The 25,742-nt window shown below is 38.4% G+C and overlaps 3 protein-coding genes across 3 annotated transcripts; 2 read left to right on the top strand and 1 right to left on the bottom strand.

The window, feature by feature from the left end:
* Positions 1 to 77: 77 nt before the first annotated feature.
* LOC122574076 (pyridoxine/pyridoxamine 5'-phosphate oxidase) lies at positions 78 to 2,344 on the top strand. The gene is made up of 6 exons (XM_043741190.1): positions 78 to 362; positions 750 to 886; positions 1,046 to 1,145; positions 1,244 to 1,318; positions 1,865 to 2,067; positions 2,137 to 2,344. The coding sequence occupies exons 1-6, from the start codon at positions 255 to 257 to the stop codon at positions 2,264 to 2,266; spliced, it is 753 nt and encodes a 250-aa protein (XP_043597125.1). The 5' UTR covers positions 78 to 254; the 3' UTR covers positions 2,267 to 2,344.
* Positions 2,345 to 2,494: 150 nt separating this feature from the next.
* LOC122574071 (CAD protein) lies at positions 2,495 to 25,662 on the top strand. Its single transcript, XM_043741174.1, has 26 exons — positions 2,495 to 3,163; positions 3,834 to 3,972; positions 4,164 to 4,449; positions 4,800 to 5,116; positions 5,542 to 6,112; positions 6,219 to 6,452; positions 6,678 to 7,322; positions 7,463 to 8,015; positions 8,367 to 8,742; positions 9,057 to 9,483; positions 9,639 to 9,837; positions 10,188 to 10,339; positions 10,417 to 10,521; positions 17,750 to 17,998; positions 19,037 to 19,288; positions 19,854 to 20,018; positions 20,135 to 20,296; positions 20,578 to 20,749; positions 21,086 to 21,201; positions 21,391 to 21,805; positions 22,079 to 22,425; positions 23,305 to 23,446; positions 23,523 to 23,593; positions 23,710 to 23,888; positions 23,986 to 24,190; positions 25,149 to 25,662. Exons 1-26 carry the CDS (start codon positions 3,043 to 3,045, stop codon positions 25,347 to 25,349), a joined length of 6,801 nt encoding a protein of 2,266 aa, XP_043597109.1. The 5' UTR covers positions 2,495 to 3,042; the 3' UTR covers positions 25,350 to 25,662.
* Positions 10,531 to 17,722, bottom strand: LOC122574072. The gene is made up of 4 exons (XM_043741175.1): positions 16,197 to 17,722; positions 14,869 to 15,167; positions 13,005 to 14,788; positions 10,531 to 12,633 (listed from the first exon to the last, which is right to left on the bottom strand). Exons 1-4 carry the CDS (start codon positions 16,418 to 16,420, stop codon positions 12,025 to 12,027), a joined length of 2,916 nt encoding a protein of 971 aa, XP_043597110.1. The 5' UTR covers positions 16,421 to 17,722; the 3' UTR covers positions 10,531 to 12,024.
* Positions 25,663 to 25,742: the final 80 nt, after the last annotated feature.

Below are 25,742 nucleotides of genomic sequence, written 5' to 3'. Positions count from 1 at the left end.
AAAATTTCTTTTCTCTGATAGACTTGCGTTCACAGTGCTCGGAAGGTACATTTTTCTGTTTAATTACGTTTTTGATCGTTATTATTATATAAGACGGTTTGCCTGAAGCTCAGATCTGTCGTAGATTGTCGATGGTGAATGTGCATGTTTGGTATGTAAGGTTTCTATATCTATCTCCGGTGGTGTTACGAAGGAACTTGTGCGCAGAGTCAAGGTAGGGATAGTGGGAGGTTTTAAGTAGAGTTGCTGAATAAATGCTCCTCAGTTGCATGGCAAACATTGGGCCAGTGAATACGTTGTTACGACGCGCAACAGCGTGTAGACAGATTGGAATTAACCGGCTCGGTGGCATTAGAAATATGGTAAGGATATCGCAATTGTTAACAAAACGGTTTTTCCAGCGCATTTGCTTCTGACTGTGAATAACCTTACATAACCTACAGAGGCATTCTCTCCCTAAGGTTTTAGAAAGTGTCGTATTTCAAACGAGTTACCAGTCTAACATATACTGAAACAATATCTTTGGGGCAATGATAGCACACGTGACAAATTAACTGTGCCGATTATCAGTACTTTTCTATCGCGATATTCAACATCACATTGTAGTACTACTGTCAAATTGCAGATAAAATGTAAATCATTCTATTTATATTTTAAGTTTGAAAAACGAGTGAACCGTTGAGTCGTTGATTCAAGTGGTCGATGTTTTATCATAATTGAGTCCTTTGCGAGAATCGTTGTTTGCTAAGGAATCGAATCTTTCGGACGTGGCAAAAATCGAGGAGGTGGTCGATCACCCGGTTGAGTTGTTCAGGATTTGGCGCGATGAGGCATGCAGACACAATGCAACGCTGGTGGACATTTGCTGTTTGTCTACAGTTTCGAAGTTAGTATTGACTATTTCGATCATTCCTTGATCATTCCTTTTTCCAAATTGTATCAGTATAGTCGCGATAGCTATATCTCGATATAGTGCTACCGAAATTTTAAAATATTTTTATCAAACACGTCGCACAAAATCTTCAATGAAACGTCTTTATTTTAGAGATTGTAAGGTGTCTGCGAGGAACATCGTTCTGCGAGAATTCGATGACGATGGTTTCGTAATTGTAACGGACAGTCGCAGCAAGAAAGTCGACAATATAGTAAGTCTGCACGAAAATTTTACAGTTTTGCATCGATCATATCGCATCAAAGGTGTAGCAATTTTTTTCTCACCATTGATTGAATTTTATCGTTTCAGGACAATGTTCCGTATGCTGCCATGTGTTTCCTTTGGTATCATGTAAACGAACAGCGGCAAAAAATCATGAAACAAGTGAGCAAAAATCGACTGTCGTCGTCTCCCTTTCGTCGTACTTTTCATTTTAATTAAAGCATTATAATCATCGTTCCTTTTTACTATCATATGATTATATATGCACGCTACGACGGGAAGAACGATATGCGCCTTGTGAAAATGGATGATTAGAGGAGCCACGTGGAATTATTCCATAGCATGTACTAGCATATAGTTTACTGGAGGATATTATCTTCGCATGTTCAGCATTATTTCCGGAAGAAATCGGGAAATGTGTTTACGCATAGAATACAAAGATAACGTCTTTTTTATATTTATTGCGATGTTTATATTCGTATGCATCTATCGTGCGTTTTATATTTAGATTGCGGATTTTTATGCATTTACGGGAAAACGCAACTTTTTAGAATATTTAACTTAAATTTGGAATACTTTCCCAAAATATGCTTAACATTGAAAGAAATCTTTGCGCAGATTCCATTTTTTTAATTACCTTCGTAGAACTGAGAATTTACATAAATATTTGCAGATTATTTATAATGAGTGATACGATTGCGTTTGTAGGTGAGAGTAGAAGGTACCATGAAGAGATTAGAGAGAGAAAGTTTCAAGCATCTATACGACAGAGAGCCATTGTTTTGCAAGATACGATCCCACATATGCAATCAAGGACGCGATGTCAATTGGGAAGAACTGAAGCAGCAACACGATGAAATATTAGACTCGGTTCGTAGAGGGGAGAATGATTTACCGATGCCGGATCATTTGTAAGTTTATCTAAATTGCACAAATACACAAGTTGATAAGGAATATTCAATATTTAAATGTTCTTCCAGCGTTGGATATAAACTCTATCCGACGATGATGGAATTTTATTTCGGGAGGGATTATCTTATAGCCGATCGTATTTTATATCAGAAAAATGCATCGAACGATTCCTGGGAGAATCATCATATAGCTGCGTAATACATTAAATCGTTGACAACCACGATCTTTTTCTATTTGTTTTGTAATAAGATTTTAAAACAATTATTTCAAACATTATGAAGTATTTCTAAAACCCAATCGCCATATATCCGATCCTTCTTCGACCAATTTCCACCGATTATCGAGCGATCGTAGCCGAGAAATGAATGAGGAACGAATTGCCCGTAGCCTACAAGGGATTGGTATAAAATACATAAAAGTACGTAAGCGCAATAAAGAATAAAAATAGAAGGAAGAACAAATAAGATAAGTATATCTCTGTTAATTTTCTATATAACCATGATGTAACGGTAAAATCAAAAATCGACTAAACGAACGTAAGTACTTGTCGCGTTTTTCTCCTGTGATTTTCATATATGTACCATTAACCGAGTCCGAGGCGGAGAATTCTGCATGATACCGATGCATTTAGGCGCGCATTTCAAATTCAAATCCGTTGAGGAGCTACAACATGGCGCTTGCTCTGATTGTAATATTCCTGAAACCAAAACCAATGTATCGGACTGATACAGATCACGTGACATGCGCGTAGAATCGTACGCGCAACAAGCGGGTGGACAGTTAGACACCTATTGGCTGGAAGCAGATCTTGTGGCGCTGCATGCAGGCATTGACCAGGCTAAACGATCTCATACTCATGAGACATGACACTCCAATATCTGATACTCAACGTATAAAGCGTATCTACAACCCATAGTATGAGCAGTGTTCAGCGGGTCGAGAACACGCTCGGTACTCCGTGAAGAGTTTGAAAAATGCCTGAGCGTGCGACCGTTTCTGATCGTATATCTAAAACAGTCTATCTTTTACTCGAAGATGGTTCTGTCTTCGCGGGAAGACATTTCGGCGCGGAAAAACCGGTTGATGGTGAAATAGGTGAGTGTCTGAACACGTGCTCGTCCATTGTGTTGAATATGTAGCACGTGCACAATTCTTATAACGATCTCTTCCACTGTCGTCGTCTACCTTTCGTCGTACTTTTCATTTTAATTAAAGCATTATGATCGTCGTTCCTTTTTACTATCGTATGATTATATTTTCACGCTTCGACGAGAAGAACGATATGTGCCTTGTGAAAATGGATGATTAAAGAGCCACGTGGGACTATTCCATAGCATGTACTAGCTTATCGTTTACTGGAAAACATTATCTTTGTAAGTTCGGTATTAGTTCTGGAGGAATTCATACGGAAAATATGTTTACGCATAGAATACAAAGATAACGTTGTTTATATCTATTGCGGTGTTTATATTAGTATGCATTCTAAAAATTCAAGTTTCATCCTATTAGAATTTGTGTGAATTCATTTCGTACGATGTATACTCGGTTCCTTTTCTAAATATATTCGGCGATTTAGAATCATAGTCGTGTATGTTTAGATTGCATTTTCGTATTTTAATACATCAAATCGAAGATAAAAGCGCTGTCACTAATTACAATGCTGTTTTCGTTTGGTGTTTATATAGTTGAGAAATTACGGCTAGAATTTTTGCAAGGAACATTGTATACGTAACACGTACTGTCCGCACTGATATATTTTTTACAGTGTTTCAGACTGGTATGGTGGGCTACCCAGAATCACTCACAGATCCTTCTTACCACGCTCAAATTTTAGTACTTACATATCCGATAATTGGAAATTATGGAGTATTTGGCGACGAGGTGGACAACCATAAAATACCATAGTAAGAGTATAATTCAAAAGTAATAGCAGCTACTTAGTATTTCGTTGGGAAATCCATTCGTAAAAAATCTGTTTAGCTTTCGCGATTATCACGATTTTTCTTCGATACTCAGTTTGTTGTTGTTACAAATATCTAAAAATTGGTAAGTTTCTTAGCATCGATGATCGTAACAAACATGTTTGCCATTACAGTTGGTTCGAATCTCATCGAATTTGGGCGGCTGCTCTGGTGGTCGGTGAGATATGCGAAACACCGAGTCATTGGCGGCAAACCAGGACGCTGTCCAAATGGATGAAGGAACAAAATATACCAGGCATATACGAAATCGATACCAGAGCCCTGACAAAGATTATTCGCGAGAAAGGCACTATATTAGGTAGAATCGTGTTCGATCCACCAGTTTCTAATCCCGTTGCTTCCTTGATTCCTCCGATAGCGGACCCGAACAGCAGACATCTCGTCGCGGAAGTGGTCCAGGTACACGACAACAGGATTTATACCCTCGAATTCGACGCTTTATTTCACTTCACCATTTTTTATTTTAACGTACAAACCTTTTTTCTATTTTTAATTCAAACGCGTATTATAATTTAGAATTTTTTAAAAATTGAAAATCGATATTATGTCAGTTGCACGACACTTGATACGATCTCGGTCATTTTTGAACGCGTATAATTTTCAATGTACTTTAAAAAAACTGTGATATCTAATACGAACCATTTGAGATAAGGTATCGAATGCTGTTCAGACAGCAAAGGGTTAAACTTCAAAGCTACTCCGAGCCTTTGGTCTTCCGTTCAAATTGATTATCGATCATTGAATTTCAGCCTATACAAAGGACATACAATTCCGCTGGTTATCCTCGCATATGCGTAATAGACTGCGGTCTAAAGTACAATCAATTGAGATGCTTGATTAGTCGAGGTGCTCGCGTAGACGTTGTGCCTTGGAATTACGATTTAAACAATGCCACTTACGACGGCTTATTCCTTAGCAATGGACCAGGCGATCCGAGAAAATGCGAAACAACGGTGGAAAGTATTCGATCCATTTTGAAATCCGACATACAGAAACCGATTTTTGGTATTTGCTTGGGTCATCAGTTGCTGTGCATCGCCGCTGGTTGCGTCACATATAAGATGAAGTATGTATTCTTCTGCTTGCCCCTAATTGCATGAGTATGCGATTAGTATACCGTTTCAATTCTCGTTTGGGTGATCCTATTATTTTCTTAAAAGTAGCTAGCATACGCTAATAGGAAAACGATGTTACACTGACTTACGAGAGTATTTGAACACTTACCATACAAAACTTTTACGTATATACATTCATAATACATCCGTACAAGTGTTCATGTATTATACTTTCATATAAAATGAATTTTTCTCCTATTTTTATTTACTCGGAGTACTATTCGGTTCAGTAATAAATTTGTTTACTGGTTTAGACATGTTATTTCTTCATTATATAAATAGCTCTTTTAACAGAACGCGAGTAAATTCATTATATCTACTTAATAGTTTCGTTTTATGCAAAAATTCTTGTGTTACATACATCTGTTACGTATAGCTACGGCAACCGTGGTCACAATCAACCAGTCACGCATCACGGAACCGGTCGCTGTTACATGACCTCGCAGAATCATGGATTTGCAGTCGATGCAAAACAATTACCAGATAATTGGGAACCACTCTTCACCAATACTAACGACAATAGCAACGAAGGTGTCGTACATTCGACGCTTCCTTACTTTTCGGTTCAGTTTCATCCGGAGCATACTGCCGGTCCTCAGGATCTGGAATGCCTGTTCGATGTATTTTTGGAAGCCGTGATCGACAATGCGAGCGAAAAACAATCAATTTCTATGAAGGAAAGACTTAATAAAAAATTGAGCTACAGTAGCGACAACATGATAGATTTACCTGTACGACCGAAAAAAGTGTTGATCTTGGGATCGGGTGGTCTCAGTATCGGTCAAGCAGGTGAATTCGATTATTCCGGATCGCAAGCGATCAAGGCGTTACGCGAAGAATGCGTGCAGACGTTACTGATCAATCCAAATATAGCGACCGTGCAAACGTCAAAAGGCATGGCGGATAAGGTTTACTTTCTGCCGATTATACCGGAATACGTGGAACAGGTATATTTGAACCCTGAAGAATTCTAAAGAGCAGTCGTTTTTCTTTTCTGGCAAATTTCTATGAACTCGGAGTGGACGTAGAATTTTATGTCTTTGAATATTTCAGGTAATACAATCGGAGCGGCCCGATGGTGTCCTCTTGACATTTGGCGGACAGACTGCTCTCAATTGTGGTGTTGAACTCGAGAAGAATGGAGTATTTAAGAAATATAATATCAGAATTTTAGGAACGCCTATACAGTCGATCATAGAGACGGAAGATAGAAAGCTCTTCGCAGAACGTATCGCGGAGATCAATGAAAACGTGGCGCCAAGTGCGGCGGTCTATTCTATCGAAGAGGTAAGAAAATCGCAAGTCTCACGATTAATTCGGATGTCAGGTGGCGGATCTGAATTGTGAGAGCCCATCTTCGGCGATCTATACTTTCGGAAAATATTGATTCCTACACAGGCCATCGGTGTCTTTCGAAAGTACAATCTATTCACTGAGTTTTAAAATTTTACAGTTTATTCATTATCGAAAAGTAATTATAGCTATTATTATTTACATAATTTACTCGATCAGGCATTAGATGCAGCAGAAAAATTGGGCTACCCAGTAATGGCTAGAGCAGCGTTTTCTCTTGGAGGATTGGGGTCCGGTTTCGCGAACTCCAAGAAGGAGCTACGAAACCTGGCGCAACAAGCATTCGCTCATTCGACTCAATTGATCATCGATAAATCATTGAAAGGCTGGAAAGAGGTGGAATACGAGGTCGTTCGGGATGCGTACGACAATTGTATCACAGTTTGCAACATGGAGAACGTGGATCCTCTTGGCATCCATACCGGAGAATCGATCGTAATCGCTCCAAGTCAAACACTGTCTAATATGGAATATAATATGCTTCGGACGACCGCTATCAATGTGATTAGACACTTTGGAATTGTCGGCGAATGTAATATTCAATACGCGCTGAATCCAAACACCAAGGAGTATTATATAATCGAAGTAAATGCCAGATTATCTCGTAGCTCGGCATTAGCAAGCAAAGCTACCGGTTATCCGCTGGCTTACGTAGCCGCAAAACTTGCTCTTGGTATTCGTTTGCCGGATATCCATAATTCCGTTACAGGAAAGACTACAGCTTGTTTCGAGCCTAGTCTAGATTATTGTGTGGTTAAAATACCGAGATGGGATCTGAGCAAATTTCAACGAGTCAGTACAAAGGTATACATGTTAGACCAGTACATAAATTTGTGAAATATTCTTCTTTTTTTAAATATAATTATTTAACGCAAGATGATGTTCGCAACTGAGCCGAACCATAGCATAAAAATTGAAAAACGACAAACTTAAAATGATTTTAGATTGGTAGCTCTATGAAAAGCGTGGGAGAAGTGATGGCGATTGGTCGCAAATTCGAAGAAGCTTTTCAGAAAGCGTTGAGGATGGTTGACGAGAACATCAATGGTTTCGATCCGTACGTGAAAACTCCCAACGACGAAGAATTGGAAAAGCCAACTGATAAAAGAATGTTCGTCCTTGCAGCTTCCATAAAGGCTGGATATACGATCGATCGATTGTACGAACTCACGAAAATAGACAGGTGGTTTTTACACAAGATGAAAAATATTATCGATTATTATGTAGTATTGGAGAGCACAGATCATACAAAGTTATCGCACGAGGTTTTACTACGCGCGAAGCAAATTGGATTTTCCGATAAACAGATAGCGGCTGCGGTTAAGAGTTCGGAATTAGCAGTTAGAATACAAAGACAGGAGAGTAATATACGACCAATGGTCAAACAGATAGACACAGTTGCTGCGGAGTGGCCAGCGACGACGAATTACCTTTATTTGACATATAATGGCACTACGCACGATGTAGAATTTCCTGGCGGATACACCATGGTTATAGGCAAGTAATAAAGAAACTTAACCAAAGAATGGAAATGCAAAAAGACAGACTAAAATTCCTTTTCATGACCATAACGAAATGTTGCGTTAACGTAAGATTGGCTCTTACCGAATTACTGATATAACACTAATTTCTTACAAATAGGTAGAAAGAACATAACGAACTTTTGATACTATTAAATTATTTAGAATTATTTTTTAGTTGATTTTTCCTTGTTTTATCAAAAATGACTTTTTTTCATATGGAAGGGGGAAGTCGAATTTATCTATTAATAAAGCAGTTCGAGCGTCAAAAACGATTGGGGAATTTGGTATGTTTTTAATGAATAATCGTGAATAACATTTTCCTTAGGATCTGGAGTTTACAGAATCGGTAGTTCGGTAGAATTCGACTGGTGTGCCGTTAGTTGTTTGCGCGAATTACGAAACTTGGGAAGGAAGACGATCATGGTGAACTACAATCCGGAAACAGTTAGTACCGACTACGACATGAGCGATCGATTGTACTTCGAAGAAATATCGTTCGAAGTCGTGATGGATATTTACGATCACGAATGTCCGGAAGGAATAATTTTATCGATGGGCGGCCAATTGCCGAACAATATCGCTATGGATCTTCACAGACAACAAGCTAGAATTCTTGGCACTTCACCGGAATCTGTCGATGGCGCTGAAAATCGTTTCAAATTTTCTCGTATGTTGGATGGCATTGGAATTTCGCAACCCAGGTAAATCGTTATTAATGCAACTTGTGACGAATTATTTTTTTTCCCGAAAATTATACAAAAATACACAGAATGCGTATAATTTAGAAATATGCATAAAGTAAACAAAGCATGTTATATTAATATTTAATCAATAAACCAAATCTCTATTATAGATCCTACATTTTTAGCCATGTGCTTGAAAATATAATTAAAATAAAGTAAAAATAGAGTAAAAATCCGCGGTATAGTTATCGCATTTCTAGCATTACTCGTACATAGTCGTATCAACTAAACAATCAAAGTATTAATCTAATGTAATTATAATGATTTCTCAGGTGGAAGGAGTTGACCAACTTGAAATCCGCGATCGAATTTTGCGAAGAGGTCGGCTATCCGTGTTTAGTGCGTCCTTCTTACGTATTAAGTGGTGCTGCCATGAACGTGGCCCATTCGCATAACGACCTCGAGTCGTATTTGAAAAGCGCCAGCGAAGTGAACAAGGAACATCCAGTGGTTATATCAAAGTTTATTCTCGAAGCGAAGGAGATAGACGTCGATGCAGTTGCGTATGATGGAATTATTCTTTGCATGGCGGTATCAGAACACGTGGAGAACGCTGGTGTTCATTCGGGTGACGCTACTTTGGTCACACCACCTCAGGATATCAACGCAGAGACCTTGACGAAGATTAAAATGATGTCCAAGGCCATTGCCGCGTCTCTTGGCGTCACTGGTCCCTTTAACATGCAACTTATCGCAAAGGTAAAATTTTTGGAAAGAAGTTTCCAGATTAACGTGAAATATTCGCGGCGATAGGCCCGACGATATTCATTCGACGGTATTTGTAGTCAATTCCTCAAGGGAATATGGAAATGTCGAGGAAGAGAAATAAATGGTGACATATCTTTTGTCGACAGGACAACGAGCTGAAGGTCATCGAGTGCAACGTTAGAGTATCAAGATCTTTCCCGTTCGTGTCGAAAACTCTGGATCATAATTTCGTAGCTATGGCTACGCGACTGATAGTCGGCGAACCTGTAGATCCAGTGGACGTACTTGCCGGATGTGGCAAAGTCGGTGTTAAAGTGCCACAATTCTCTTTCTCGCGTCTTGCTGGTAAGCGCATATCTTGCGACACGATGTCGTTCATGCAACGCTACGAACAAAGTATCTTGCCACATTATATTGTTTCTGCAAAACTATGCACGGAATATTTTGCGTTTATACTTCACTGTTTCTAATCGAATATCGCTTACTAGCTTTTGCCTAGATATTCCGCGTCTATATCGATTTATAGCCATCTTTTACTTTCTGAAATCCTTTTTTGGAAAATTATTTTTTCAATAAAGGGTTTGTATTTTCTACATGCAACAAACCAAATGAAAAAGCCTTATGGATCCTGTGGGACGTTAGAATATGCTTTCTTAAAATATGAACCTGAAGAATAATGCTTTACGATTGAATAGGTGCCGACGTAACGTTAGGAGTTGAGATGGTATCCACAGGGGAAGTCGCCTGTTTCGGAGACAATCGGTACGAGGCTTACTTGAAGGGAATGATGAGTACCGGTTTTCGTATACCACAGAAAAGCATCTTGCTCTCGATTGGAAGTTTCAAGGTATTTCATTCTGCCACGTAGAGATTTGATGATTATCAACGATTGGTCCAATGTCCCAGCATGGTTCTTGATTACAGCACAAAATGGAACTGTTACCCTCTATTCGTAGTCTTCACAAGATGGGTTATAAATTATACGCCAGCATGGGGACCGCAGATTTCTACACAGAGCACGGAGTAGAGGTAATGAGATTTCTCTATTAGAAACTTAAAATATATATTTAAATATTTACAGTTACAATTCATACGAACGTGTGTTAAGGTTGACTTAAAAGAATTTCCTAAAACTTAATTTAATACTAAGCGCTAATAGTTCGATACTTTCGTTACAATTAATGCATACGTTGCGTCGCTTTAATCGTTTAATTCTAATGCCTTTAACGCAACTGTCGCGTGTTGACGAGATAACTGAGAAATATACAAAAGGAAACGATAGATATGATCTACATCATTCCGCATTGATCTACATTATTAATTATCTCTTATCTGATATCGTTGAACCGCTGAGAACTGTAAGAATTCAAATAGTTAGATTACTTAACTTGGAAATTTTTAACTTCGTGTAAATTTGCTACTAATCTTATACAAAACTTATACAAAACATTATAATAATCTATAATCAAACGAATACTATTCTAAGGTTAAAAGACAGTCATTCCTAATGACAAAAAGCTGTAATTCCAAAATTGGAACAGCTATATTTAAGCATCAGCGAATATATTAAATGTCATTTTATCACATTTGTCCTGCTATAATAGAAATCTCTTTATTAGATAGGAATTTTAGTTAATATTTGATTAACACTTTCGCTGTTACTAAAATTGAATTTCTCTTCTGCAAATATGAAAATTCTATCAGATGTAACTTCCAGATTATTTGAATGAATCACGGTCAGAAATATATAAATGACTAAGTAGTATCGTCGCGCGATATTACAATATCTAATGAAGACTAAAACTACATAGTTGCGTTAGTAATATTACCGAGACGATTGATGGGCGCAACATATGCATAAAAGATAGCAGCGTAAGTGTTAAACAAGTCGCCGATTGAATCCATTAATCTGGACGTAATCAATCATAATGTAACAAGTAAGACGAATAGGCAGTGGGGAAAATTGGTGAACTCTAATTACAAAGTGTGTCCCAGGTTCTTCATCACAAAACGTAGCTACCTTACTCTGTGGATAGAAATAAAAATACATCATATAAAATGGTAAGCGATGATATTGCAAATCCTAATTATAAGAGTCACTTTAGAATTTACTATTGTTTGTGCAATTATGTTGCTACGAATAAATTTATGAGAATAAGTGAACTGTCTCTTGAGAATTGAATCGTTAATCGTGTGTACTTATGTAATGAAATCGAGAAATTGAGAAAAAGTGTAGCTGATCAGTTTAACAAACGAGAGGTTCGTTTATTTGTTATAGTTGTACTTATACAATACACTAACACCATTTGGTTCAAAGAAACCTGGGATACCCTAAGTAAACTTTCCGTCCTCCAATTAGTCCAGACAAATGGAATTCTACTTAAGCGATTAATTTTTCTAGATAAGCAATTAAGAATCGCGTCCAATCATCTGTAAGTATAAATAACATTAAATAACAATAAATTACAGATTACTTGCAAAAGGTTGAAAAATTTATTAGGTAACGAAGGAATTAGTTGTGCATGTTCGCTTCTAAATGTACGTGGATTCACTTCCTGATAGTTTTTGGATACGAAGAATCGGTTTGTTTGGTTCATCGGTTTCCAATTTTGACACATGATTTTCGCTTATTGAACTTTGAGCGGCCACCTTATCAATCGTAACTTCTAAATTTAATTCGTTCGGTTCTTCGTAATGCCTTTCATGAACGATTACTTTAACATCTTGAACATTAACTTGTTTTTGCGGCAATTTCACGCTCAGCCTAGGAATTGGTTCAATGGTTTTCTGGCGAACTTGATTCGACGAATTTGATTCTTGCGTGAAACGATTGTTCAACGATCCAACGTATATGGGTTTCTTTGGATTTCTCTCCGGAGTATCTGGCGGTTGGTTTCCTGGTTCCGAAACAGCTACTTTCTTCCTGACATCTTTGATCTTGTCGCGATAAGCTATCGCATCTTCCGTATATCTTTGACGCTCGAAAAGCAATATGGATAGCCTGTCCGCGTGATCAAGGTACATCTTTTTCTGTCTATGTGCTTGGTACTGGTTACATCGTTCGGCGATTTGAATGAAATGCCGTATGAAGAAGCCTAAAAGAATGCACAACCTTGGTCCCTCCAAGTCAGCGCAACGTGTCTGTAAAAAAAATAGAGACAAATAGAGTAATAGTTTCTCTATAATCCAGAGATCATCCTATATCATTGGCAGATAAGATTAAGTATTGCGGAATACAAATAAATGAATAGTATTGTCCCTTATCGAATATACAGCGAAAAATATTAATTACGTTGTCGGTCAAATGTTTTTCAAAATAGAGTCCTTGAGGTTGGAGGAAAGCTTGATCGATAACAATTTGGAGGAAAAAGGTATTTCGTGGTATACATATGTATGACTGTCGAACACGGTACAACGAGAACGTACGTCTTCGAAATAGAATATGTCATTCGATGACGAGTGTTTTAGATAAAAGCGTCGATAGAAACAGCTTATCAGAAAATAGATCTTACAGCGATTTCGATGATAGAGTCGGTGGCCTTGCGAGGAACAATCAACGACTTATTGGTGACCAAATTGATGGATGGTTTGTGTCCTTGTTTCCTCGCCGTCTCCCAAAAGCTTTTCATATCGTATGTATTTTGCTCGGTAGGATCCTCGTACGTTTGATACATCGAAACCGGAACGTGTTGAGTCAGTTTCGGATTAACCAACGTCAACGTGTCAGCCGTCAATATCTTCAGTAACATCTCGTAGTCCAACCTCGGGAAGAAATCGTTACTGTAGCGAATGTTTTCCATTGCATGAAAAACGTACATTATCGGATTCTCTGTGATGCGTTTCAATTGCTTCTGCGTGTGCAGCAAATGTTCACAGGGTATCCTTTGAAAGAGATTCCTACTTTTGATGAAGTAATCGTTAAGCTTAGGTTCGTTTTGACTAATGTTGTAATACAGAGAATTCAGAAGCATTAACAAACACTCTCCCAATCTACTATCTGGCCATTTCGATGGGTTCGCGTTCTCTTCGATCATCCAGAATAATTTGTGCCTGATATGGGCAGTGGTTAGACCGAACATAGTATCAAAAATAGGTCTGAGGAAAGTCTTGTGAAGCATCAGAGCGATCAAATACACTTGTATTTGGGCCTGTGTCATGCAGGTTTCAAGGTATCTTTCGGCTGCCGGGAACGTGAGCTGCCATTGCAGATCCTCGATGAGATTGCTATTTCTATCCCTCGGCACGAAGCCTTCCGGAACGACGTAGCATCCAAAGTCTTTAACCTTGCCCACGTCGCTGTTATTTGGCCAGGTATGTCGTGTCCTCACCAGCCATTCTTGAGCGCAGATAGGCCATTCCAACCAAATGGCAGGAATAATCTCGTATTGTTCCACTTTACTGTGCTTCAAGGTTTCGCCGATCATGATCTTGTCACAATAGAGCACGCACCCTTCTCGTTTGGTATCGTCCACGGATTCCTGATCAAAATTCAACGACTCTCCCAACCGATGTAGAAACATTTTCATAAAGTGTTTCATAAACTCAGTGCTGCTTATATAAAACAAATTATAGTTGTACCGGCTCAAGGCCATTTTAATTCTTCGTTGCTTATGATCCAGCTTTTGCAACTTCTCTGTTTTCGGATCGTAGAGATTCCCATCGGCCATATACGTGATTTTCTTGAAACAACGACGCGGAAACTCTCCGTTCGTTATCCAACATTCGTCCAGCTCGTCGTAACTAGAGCTCTGAGAGAATTTAGAGTTCCGACTCGGATTGCAACTGCTATCGCTGCTATATGCGTAATTGTCGGATCGATATCCAGAACTGTTGCTGCTCGTGGGATCTTGACTGTTAGGTCCTTGGATCTTTTGTCGCGGCACTTGTTTCTCCCATCGACGACTCCCTCGGTTCGGTAATTCCTCCTTCGTCTGTGGTCTCTTGTTCGAACGTTTTCTTTCCTCCGCATCGGAGGACCCATTGTCGTAATCAGGTTCCTCTGCAATTTTCCTACTACGATTGGAATGTAAAAAGCTTCCATTCCCGACTTCCTCGTCGCACAGATTGGGCAAAGATCTCGTATGCTTGAAGTTAGAGTTTTTAACCATCTCTAGTTTAGATTTGCTAGAACTGACTGAGTGGACAGATAAATTTGATCGAGATTTTGGACTGTAAATGCTACCATCGCTGTATAGTTCGTCGTCGTTCTCTGCTATCGATGTTAGGTCCACGTCGTCTTCTCTCGTTGCTTTCCTCGACTCTATAAAGTTGTCGAGAACCTGCAGTTGCACAAAACCTGCGACAATGTAAACGCAATTTGCTTACACCTCGAGTATTTTACTTTATAACCAGACTACGCCACGTATCGTCACCTACCTTGTTGGTTCGTTGGTTTCAACAATATGTTATATACAGTTGTATCGTTCACGTTACTATAGTGTGACGAATAACCTTCTTCTATGATGTCGATGTTATCGTGAACCATGTAAATTCGAACCGGCTGCAAAGGTTCGATGGTTGGTATATAGGATTGTCGCATGGAAGTGAAACCGAGGTGACGAGCGATGTGCTCCTGAAGAATGTCTGGAAGCAGCACGTGCTTTTGAGGAGGCAAACGCTTGTTCATTTGCATCTCGCGCGACGATGCCATAGTTTCCTTCACGCGCTTGATTTCTCTGAAAAACATCACTATGTATAAGATTTTATTTTCTGTCTAACCACTGATAAAATCGTATTATCACCAGTTAAAGTTATCGAGTTTGTCGTAATCGTGGCACCGATCGAGGACTAAAGACTCGCTTATTTGTTCCGATTATTCGGAAGAATATTTTTCCAACATATACGCTACTGTTCACAAGTATCTGTACATTTCCCGCATTATTGCGAATATGTAAAATATATCTTTTACGTATCTCTATTTGCTCTTGCCTTCCGGCTTGGCGATTTACGTCGTGCAAAACATACATATAAACGATAATGGTGATAATATATAAAATATGTTTTCTCTTAAATAAAACCCCTTAGTGTAATTGAAGGGGTCATAACAAGAACACCTCTCCAGATGTACGAACGTTCTCATTTTTTTTTTCTTTTTTTTTTTTTAAGATAGAGTATTCTCTGTGTTATGTAATTCTTATAAAAATAACTTTAATTATATCACAGAAGAATTATATTTAATTGTATCGGCGAGTTATTTAATCGATTGTTTAACCGATCGATCAATTTTCATTCGGTAATAAGTCAAAAGATAGGTCATTTCTTAAAATATTATTCGTATCGTGCTGTGAATCTAAAGCTTCCTATTTGCGATGTGTCGTGTGAGGCACGCGCACGCGAAGAAATATCGCTCGCTGTACGCTTGAATGCGGCGACCAGTGTAAAGCCATTTCCGTTAAATTTTGTTACGATTCGTAAAACAGCAAAAATATGCGAAACAACACACATCCACGTTTCATACACTGCACGCACGCGTCTCGGTGAGCTTAACTTCCGCTTCCGTAATGAGCTGCTTCGTTTCCACTTGTGATTTTGTCTCGAGTCAATCGTATACAGGTAGCGGACATCGATAGAAACGATAATTAACGTCGACTAGTATAAATAAGAGAGCAACAGCTGGATAAAGTTGCGAATTGCGGCCGATGTCCAGATAATTGAGAACGGTAGCGTAACACAATTAGTACGCGAACTTTAAAACGATATCTTACTCTTCGTAATTTCCAAAGAATTGGACGCACATCATGAGATTGTTCAATACGAACATCTCGGGATTCCTTTCGATAGATTTCCTTAAAATGATCAATTCCGGATCGTTGTATTCGTCGCTTTTTGTAGTCGAGTTCCCGCTACTTTGAAAGTTGTCGTTGCTGCCACGCTTCCTGTTCCCTTTCCCCCGTAACTTCCGTTTCATCTTCTGATTAGAATTGCCCATTTTTAATTCTCGCAGAAATTACTCTGTGAAACGATCGTTTATTGTAACCAGAAACTTCCTTCCGTCACCTTGCCCGACGACAAAACGTTATTCGTTGATTCTGACACTTTAACGGAGAATCAACGTCCGCGATCATGACGCATATAAACCCGCAAAGAACACGTATTCACTCGTCGATGAGACAATAATCCAATCGTGGGGTGCCACTGCCGATAAATACTTAGCTATCGTTATCAACACACAACAGAATAGGTTTAATCGCTCGCTATCGGCTATCGACAAGTAAGCTGACCGCGAACGGGTTTCCTACCAACGATGTCACGACTTTCTTATATCATACGCGTGCAATGATTGGAGAATGATTTTTCAATATTTCAAAGACCAAGGGTGTTAACAAGTCGAAACAAATATATCGTGATCTTAGATCGTTCGTGTTTTCTCAAACAATTTCCAAACGATCATCGTCTTCGAAAGCGAAGAAAAATGAACCTTTACAGATCTTCTTTTCTAATCGTTGTTCTTTTTTCACGCTAATATTTTTTCAAATATTTAGCCATCGTCTCGTAACAACCTGTAAAAGATAGCAGAATTTTCAAATACTTCAACGCGTATAGCGAGAAAAATGCTAAGATAGGACAGTTCAACATTTATTTTCTAATTACCTGGAATAATCAAAATTAAGCAGAATTTCTTCTGTCTCTATATTTATTACGACATATGTAACGTACGTACGCGTAAGAGCAGAATGAATTCGTATTACGATAAAATACGACGAAAGTTTTCTAGAGTTTTTCAGCAACTTTCACATGCCCTAATAGCTACGAAGGGTAGTTGTATATGGAAAAATCAGTCGAATGACTCGTATTATTCCAAAATACAAGATATTTTAATAAAAACGTTTTATTATATATAATCCGATGAATGTCATAGATAAAGATATACTAAGAGGAAGATTGATATATCTAATCTTAATGCCGGATAAAGTGCCGGTCGGAATAATTGCGAATGAATTCTAATATATTGTATTGAATATGTTGGTGAATTTTAAACAATAGATACCATGTATTTTTCAGATAGATATATGTGCTTAAATTCTCGCTGATGTATATACATTTCTAACTCTGATATAACATTCGTTTATCACAATTCGATATCGTTTCAGAAATTCGGTATAGCTCGTGGTATGTATTTTAAGTTTATCGTCGCATAGATACGTTAAAATATCTATCTCAAGAATGCGATAAGAAGAATTTATTGGGGGAAAAAAAAGTTTGCAAGAAAACAATATCCGGCTGAATAAAGCAACGAATAAATGTTTTAAAAAAATAGGTGGAACCTGTTCAATGGACTTTCGAGAATATCGCTGTCAACGAGGATTCCAGCCCCAGTGAACTTCGACACTTGGCTGATTTCCTTTCGAAGAAGCAATTCGATCTCGTCATTAATTTGCCAATGAGAAACGGCGGAGTGCGTCGTGTTTCCAATTTTATGACACACGGTTACAGGACCAGAAGACTCGCCGTCGACTATTCCGTTCCTTTAATTACAGACGTTAAATGCGCGAAATTACTCGTCGAGGTAAGTACAAATTCTCGATATTCTTCCCTTGTAACTGGATATGATACATAGATTGAAATTGTTTCATAAAAGGACAAACACTTTGTAACGATAAGGTAAAAAATTATTTAATTCGTTTGCGGAGAGTCAGAAGACGAAATAACGAATATATCGCTGACCAAATAAGCTTCTTTTGTATAAAAACGACGACCTTCGATTCTCTTTTAAATAAAGAATCGATGATATATTTATGCAAATATATTTTTATAAATATCTACAAGCGTGGAAATAGAATTTAAGGAGATTCGTTCCACGTTACAGATGTATTTATAACGATATATATAAAAAAAAAAATTGAAATATAAAAATTGGAATATCGTGACCATATCGAATGCTCGTAAATAATAAAAGTTGAATTAAAAATCTTTGATTTCAGGCCCTATGTTAGCTTCACTCCACTCGTTCGGTGTTAACAGTTCTTAAATCTCTTAGATCTCGTTTTTAACACATTCTGTGTCTTATCGCCAAATAGCCGTTGTCATGATATCAAATAAATCTCACGGATTAACGAAACTTGAAAAATATTCTTGATGTTTGATTCAAACAGATACGTACACGTTTGTATCGTATATCTGTAACAATATTTCTGTCACGTTGTTGTTATATATGAATTAAACAATAGAAATTGAAATACGCGTGACTCGCAAAAGTATTTAAATAACGATTATCTATCATTTCTACGAATATCTTTTCATTATAGTTTATCTAAATCTCATAATCTTATAAAGTTTTACTTGGAGCAGCTATTCATTGCACTATGATAGTCAGCGTTTCTGTGGAATCGTGAAAAACAATAAACAAAAGAAAAATACCCTATTCTAGTCCATTTCAGAGTTAATTATATTCATAAAAATATGAATTTGCATAAATATCCGCGGACAGATTATTAGAAATTCCCGATTATTTCTGAATATTTATGAATGCTTGTACAACGATACAATTGATACAATCATCGACAACTGACGTAACAATGAACGTTGCTTCTTCTATTGCGCGTAGGCTATGAGAATGCTCGGTGGACGTGCGCCTCGTATGAAAACTCACACAGATTGCATGTCATCGCGTACGATGATTAAACTTCCTGGTTTAATCGACATTCACGTACACACACGCGATCCTGGCGCTGTTTACAAAGAAGATTTCGCGTCTTGTACCGCTGCTGCTCTTGCTGGTGGTATCACGATGATCTTGGCGATGCCTAACACAAATCCTGCTGTGATCGATCATCAATCCTTTGCCCTGGCCAAAGAAGTAAGAAAATAATATCGCCTTCCTTTCCGTACTAAGGGAATACATCGCTCTGACGATTTAAAAAAAAAAATCCAAATCTTTTTCTTCTTCCTTTCAGTCTCCTGGAAATTTTATATATATGCAATATTATGTCAAAAGTCGATTTATCAGATATCAAAGCACTGACGAGGTTGTAAGAATAAATATGCTATAAGGAAACAGATTAGAGGAGAATGTTATCGCAAAACTTATCTTATATTTTTATTGAAATTCTGTTCTTTGACCTAGCTACAGCCAAGTACTCGGACGTACGTGTCCGATTTTTCTCAAATCTTGAAGGAATATTTTGCACTACGTGTTCTACGAATTTTACGTCACCCAGAGTACTTTGTTATTCAATATTTCACTAATATTTCATTAATTTCCTATCGATAGAAAGAAACGGGAAAAAGAGGGAATTCTCCAAAACACGCCCCATAGGTGCAGATACTATATTGTTTCAGATATTAATCAGAGTGATGTACTTCCTCTGGAAATCTCAGAAATTTAATACTAATGGAACGCGTGTATTCTTTTTGTCTGGCAGCGTGCAGTTTTGAACGCGAGATGCGACTATGCGATTTACGTTGGTGCCTCGTCCGATAATCACGATATAACAGGCGAATTAGCTCCATTAGCAGCTGGTCTTAAAATGTATCTTAATGAGACGTTCACGACTCTTCGATTGACCGATCTCACGGTGTGGGTTAAGGTAAGTCTCGTGAATCGGATTCGTATGAGCAATTATACGCGCAGAGATTCTCTACTTTTCACACGTACGATTCGTAGATATGATTCTTTAGTTATCCATAGTTTCGTTGATTCCAGCATTTCCAAAATTGGACAAAGAAGTATCCCCTTTGCGTTCATGCCGAGGGCCAAACAACAGCTGCGGTCCTTTTATTGGCTGGTTTGCATAACAGGCCGATTCACGTGTGTCATGTAGCTCGGAAGGAAGAGATTCAAATAATACGCGCAGCTAAGGAAAAGGTAAGCTATTTTTACGAACTTATTTATTATCTCTACATATCAAAAATAATATGTCATTATCATGCTATATTATCATGCTATATGACTGCCATTATCATTATCGAGATCTCCCAGAAAGAGATAGAAATCAGTAAAAAAATATGTGAATTTCAAGATAGAGGACAATTTTGTAACTATACAAACATCAAACGATCCGAGAGTGTAAGATATTAGCGTGATGATTATCGAGACAATTTTTATACATTTCTTAATTACATTTTCCATATACATATTTTTATCAGGGAATGGCTGTCACTTGCGAAGTGTGTCCTCATCACTTATTCCTATGCGAGGAAGATCTTGAGCGTATAGGAGCTGGTCGAGGTCAGGTGAGGCCATTGTTGGGCACCAAAGAAGATCAACAAGCTCTTTGGGATAATTTGGATATAATCGATTGTTTCGCAACAGATCATGGTTTGTTTTATTTTATTAGCGTCTTCTCTAATATTATCTTACTATTCTAATTAATAGAATGAAATTTGTAACGCAAATTTAAGTCATCCGTTTCACCGAGAGAATTTTTTGATGCATAAATGGCTTTCAATGAAGGTGTAAACGAAAAAGTTGTAATAGCTTCGTTCTAAAGATCTTTTGATCTAGGGACTGATCATTTTTATAAGTGTCGGATTAGTCATTGGAAAAGTGCGTTAAATTACGTAGAGATTACTTGTACATATTAGATGTGCAATGTTTTGAAGAGGTTCTATTCGAAGAAATAGTTTTGTTAAACGCGCGTTTTCGATATTCAAGCGCCGCATACCGTGCAAGAGAAATCGGGTGAGAAACCGCCACCCGGTTTTCCTGGACTCGAGACGATGCTTCCGCTTTTGCTCACTGCAGTTCACGAAGGAAAATTAACAATAGAGGTAATCGAAATCTATCTTAAAAGCTTTACGATAATAATTCGAGATCTCTATCGAGGTACGCAATATCGTATAAATACATTCTTTTTTAATGTTCCATTATTACGACATAAAAGGTATTCGTATCTTGTTGGAGCAAATTCGCTATAATCTTCGTCGATCAATACCGAGCTTAAGAAAAAATCTTTTCAGGATATGGTAGACAAATTGTACAAAAATCCAAAGAGGATCTTCAATCTGCCGGATCAGCCGAATACCTACATCGAAGTCGACCTTGACGATGAATGGGTGATACCGGAAGCGATGCCTTTTAGCAAATCAAAATGGACACCTTTCGCAGGGATGAAAGTTCGTGGATCGGTTCATCGCGTAGTGCTTCGTGGAGAAGTCGCCTACGTCGAAGGCCAAGTTCTGGTGAATCCTGGTTTTGGCCAAGATATCAGAGAGATGCAAGCGAAGATGAAAGCGCAAACGATTATGAATGCTCCGGTCGTTGATGTAATGTCTCACAGTCGACCTAATTCGGCGTTGGACGGACTCCTGTCGCCGAATTACGAAAAGTACAACGAACGGATGATAACGGACATGTCGGAGGAAGAACAAAATGGTATGGAAATCTGTTTCGATCGAAGTATTACGCATCGCCTGGAATAACGTTTTTGGAAAGAATGCTCTACTCTGCTTAGTTGAAACGTCCTATCTAGAGTTGTTTTCTTTTTCCGAGATATGTTGAAGCGAGCGAAAGATTATTCTTTGCTTTAATGGCTAAGAGTAGACATATTATTATAAATAGTATCTTCCGAACGACGAACGGTACAGATTACTTTGTTCCGTAGCAAAATTTCAAACGATTTATTCGTTTTTCGTTTATTCGTTTCAGAATCGTACGGACATCTGTTGCAACCGATATCGCACAAGGTGTCGAACGTTCATTTTTCCCTGGACGTAGATTCCCGCGAGCATACGAAGCTTCAAACGGTTCAACAACGCAACATCTCGCCGCTTCCTATTAGCAACGCGACGAAATACAAGAGCGATAGTAATCCGAATCTTTTATTGACTTCTATGTCAACGATTTCCTCGGCTCACACTAGCCACAATATAATTGGACATAATATATTGACCGTGGACATCTTCAACAAAGAATTGCTGAAAGACATTTTCAATTATGCGGAAATTCTTCGCGGCGCTGTTAGGAAAGAACGACATTTGGATCATATTCTACGGGTAAGAACACGCGCGTAATTTCGAAACTAAAATCCTATGCAGACGAGTGATTTTTTAGATAACATCTTTTTAAATGTGATACACAAGCGAACGAGGTCGAAGCTTTATCTCTTTGGTTTCTAGATAAAAGAGTTGCTATAGAAAAAGGAGAGCAGGAAAATCAATAACATAAGAGAAGAAAAGAGATATTTTCATACGCTATCTGAGCAACTTCTTAGCAATCCTAATAGATCTTATCGAATCGTACGTAACATTCTCAATGCTGAATGGTTCCACGCGATACCGTGATGAGCCGATTGTGCGGATGTTTATGCGACTTCATATTTTTCATCCGATAATTAAAGAAATAGAATCTAAACAAGAATTTATTTCAGTCGCTAAATGTTCTTCGTATACTATACTTTCGGTATCTTGTATATTTTTACATATCATGTGCATTCTGTGCATGTTTACGCTTTCGAATCTCGCATAAGTGCATAAAAATTCGCAGTCTAATGATGTGCGAACCTGTATGTAATGATATACTAACACTCTAATAAACGATAATGAGCATTCGGTATTTATTCTATGCGTATCGCGATACGCGTGACAGAACTCTTACTGTACAGGGAGCAATGTTCATACAGCGACAAGACAACGTTCTTGGCCAGATGTATCAATCATGTATACCTAACCGCGAATAGATATCAATTCTCCTACATGTAATTCAACGAATGATAAAGTATCTTCCTACATAATACGATGGATTGCTAAAATGTGTATGGAACGGACGTGCGACAAAACGCGCTCGTCTGCATCGAGCATCTTGCATCTTGCATCGAGCCTAATTCGTTCCATCGCTTTGACGATAACTTTATGTTGATTATCGGTTCTGCACAGGGAAAGGTGATGGCGTCCATCTTCTACGAAGTCAGTACGCGAACATCTTGCAGCTTCGCGTCTGCGATGGAACGACTCGGTGGTCGAGTGATATATATGGATGGTTCAACGTCGTCGGTAAAGAAAGGAGAAAGTTTGGAAGGTTTGCGATCACGCGTGATAAAGAGCGAAGGTTGGAGCTCGTTGTACGATGAGTTTGACACGATGATTTGTTACAGATTCGGTAACGGTGATGGCAGGCTATGCGGACGTAGTGGTTCTTCGACATCCTGAACCTGGCGCCGTTTCAGTAAGTTAATCTTCTATTTTCCACGTGTTCCATTCGAACTTAAATTATTTCAGTCTCATTAAGTTTAAGTTATTTGGAAATAAATGCGCTTATTATTATAAATGCTTCGTATTCAGAGAGCTGCACAACACTGCAGAAAACCTTTATTGAACGCCGGCGACGGTGTTGGGGAACACCCCACTCAAGCGTTACTCGATATTTTTACGATAAGGGACGAGATCGGTACGGTGAATGGTTTAACGATCACTATGGTGGGCGATTTGAAACATGGTAGAACGGTACATTCACTATCAAGGTGAGACGTCGCGTGCAAATTTTACGAATCTATTATTGATCCATTCGATTTACGATGCGACCAGCGATAACCTTCGAGCATCTGCTTCGTGTTACAGATTGTTGACTTTGTACAATGTTGAACTTCGTTACGTGTGCCCTCCTGGCCTTGGTATGCCTGACCACGTGGTGAAGTACGTGTACGAACGCGGAATAACGCAAGAACAATTCAGCACCCTCGAGGACGCTCTTCCCGACACGGATGTCCTTTACATGACACGCATTCAGAGAGAACGTTTTGCCACACAAGAAGAGTATAATAAAGTAAGTAATCACGTAATGAAAGTTTTAACTGAAAAGGTCGCTAGATGAAGTTTTATTCGCCTTGAAAATTCCAACATGCGAAATCAGCGTAGGATTCAGTATCGGAAGGTTGGATCCAGGTGTCCTACATTCACACCTGTTGCCTCGTTTCCGCGAAAGCTTAGTTTCTCCACATATCTCCTATTACCCGAAAGGACCTTTAGGGATATGCGAGTTGTCGAGGACAAATTTTTAATTCTGACACTAGCTGCCTTTTACATGGTTCGGTTAGATACGATAAATTAGAGACGCTCGCACTAACTCGAAACCGAGAGCTACTTAGCTTAGACTAGTTTCTGTGTAGGAATTATATAAAAGGCAGGTAAAATAATTGGTCAGAAACGTGCATTACGTAAAATGTCCACGATTGAAACATGTAAACCGTAATACCACGCCAATCTTCCAACTGCATTTTCACCTACAGTACACCTACAGCGATCCCTGTTTTGTATCTATCATTAATCTTGCAAGACAGTTCGATTATTAAATGCGACCTCGATCAAGGCCTTGTTATCAAGATAAACTTAGTAGTTGTTACTTAAAGAAGAGAAAGATAATAGAGCGTTCGTAAGATTAAGTTTCTTGCACAAAGAGATATTTCTTTAGCCTTAAGATCTGTGTATTTGGCCAGAGCATTGGAAATCTCGAAGTATCGTTCGGATTAGCGAACTTAATTAAATTCGAGTCTTTTAAATCCCAGTAATACGATTCTAGTATCTAATCATAAACATAATAAAAATGCAAGACATTCGATTAACGAGAATAAGAGAAGAGATTTAGAGCAATAATTCAGGTAGCAGTAAATAAGTTACTTACCGAGTTAATCTGTACGGGGCTTTAAAAGCATTATTTTGAAACAAAACGAAACGTCGTGTCACGCTCGCCAAGTTCGTGTATCTAAATGCTTGTATTTTTACAGGTTTGCGGTCATTTCGTAATAACTCCGCAATTGATGTCTCGCGCGAAGAGGAAGATGGTAGTGATGCATCCCTTGCCGCGAGTGAACGAAATCAGTACAGAATTTGACACGGACCCACGTGCCGCATACTTCCGGCAGGCTGAAAATGGTGTCTACGTTCGAATGGCTCTTTTGGCAATGGTCCTTGGCCGTGTGTGGTGACGCATTCCAGGATGAAAAGCAAAGTTGGTTTAATAGGTCAAGATCGATTCGGTTTTAGAAATATAAGCAATAACGCACGAACCTGAAGAAAACAAACAAGACCATGCCAATCGCATTTCCAATTAGACTGTGATTCGCATAATACGGTTTTATTATCAACCAATATTTTTATACTTTGATAGATACGGATCCAAATGATATATATATATATATGCTCTTGTTGACTCGAAATAACAAATCGTTATACATGTTCATTCAGATTGCATGATAAGCAGGCAATGTCTTTTTATTAAACGCTGGTGTAATTCGATAAGAATGCGTTTTGATAAAAGTTTATCTCTACGTAAGACTTTTACGAAGACAATGAAGTTTTACATCACACGATTTCCACTG

The sequence above is a fragment of the Bombus pyrosoma genome, linkage group LG13 (genome assembly GCF_014825855.1).
Source record: "Bombus pyrosoma isolate SC7728 linkage group LG13, ASM1482585v1, whole genome shotgun sequence".
Lineage (NCBI taxonomy): Eukaryota > Metazoa > Arthropoda > Insecta > Hymenoptera > Apidae > Bombus > Bombus pyrosoma.
The sequence above is the reverse complement of the archived record's forward strand: the minus strand, read 5'-3'. Positions and strand labels throughout refer to the sequence as shown.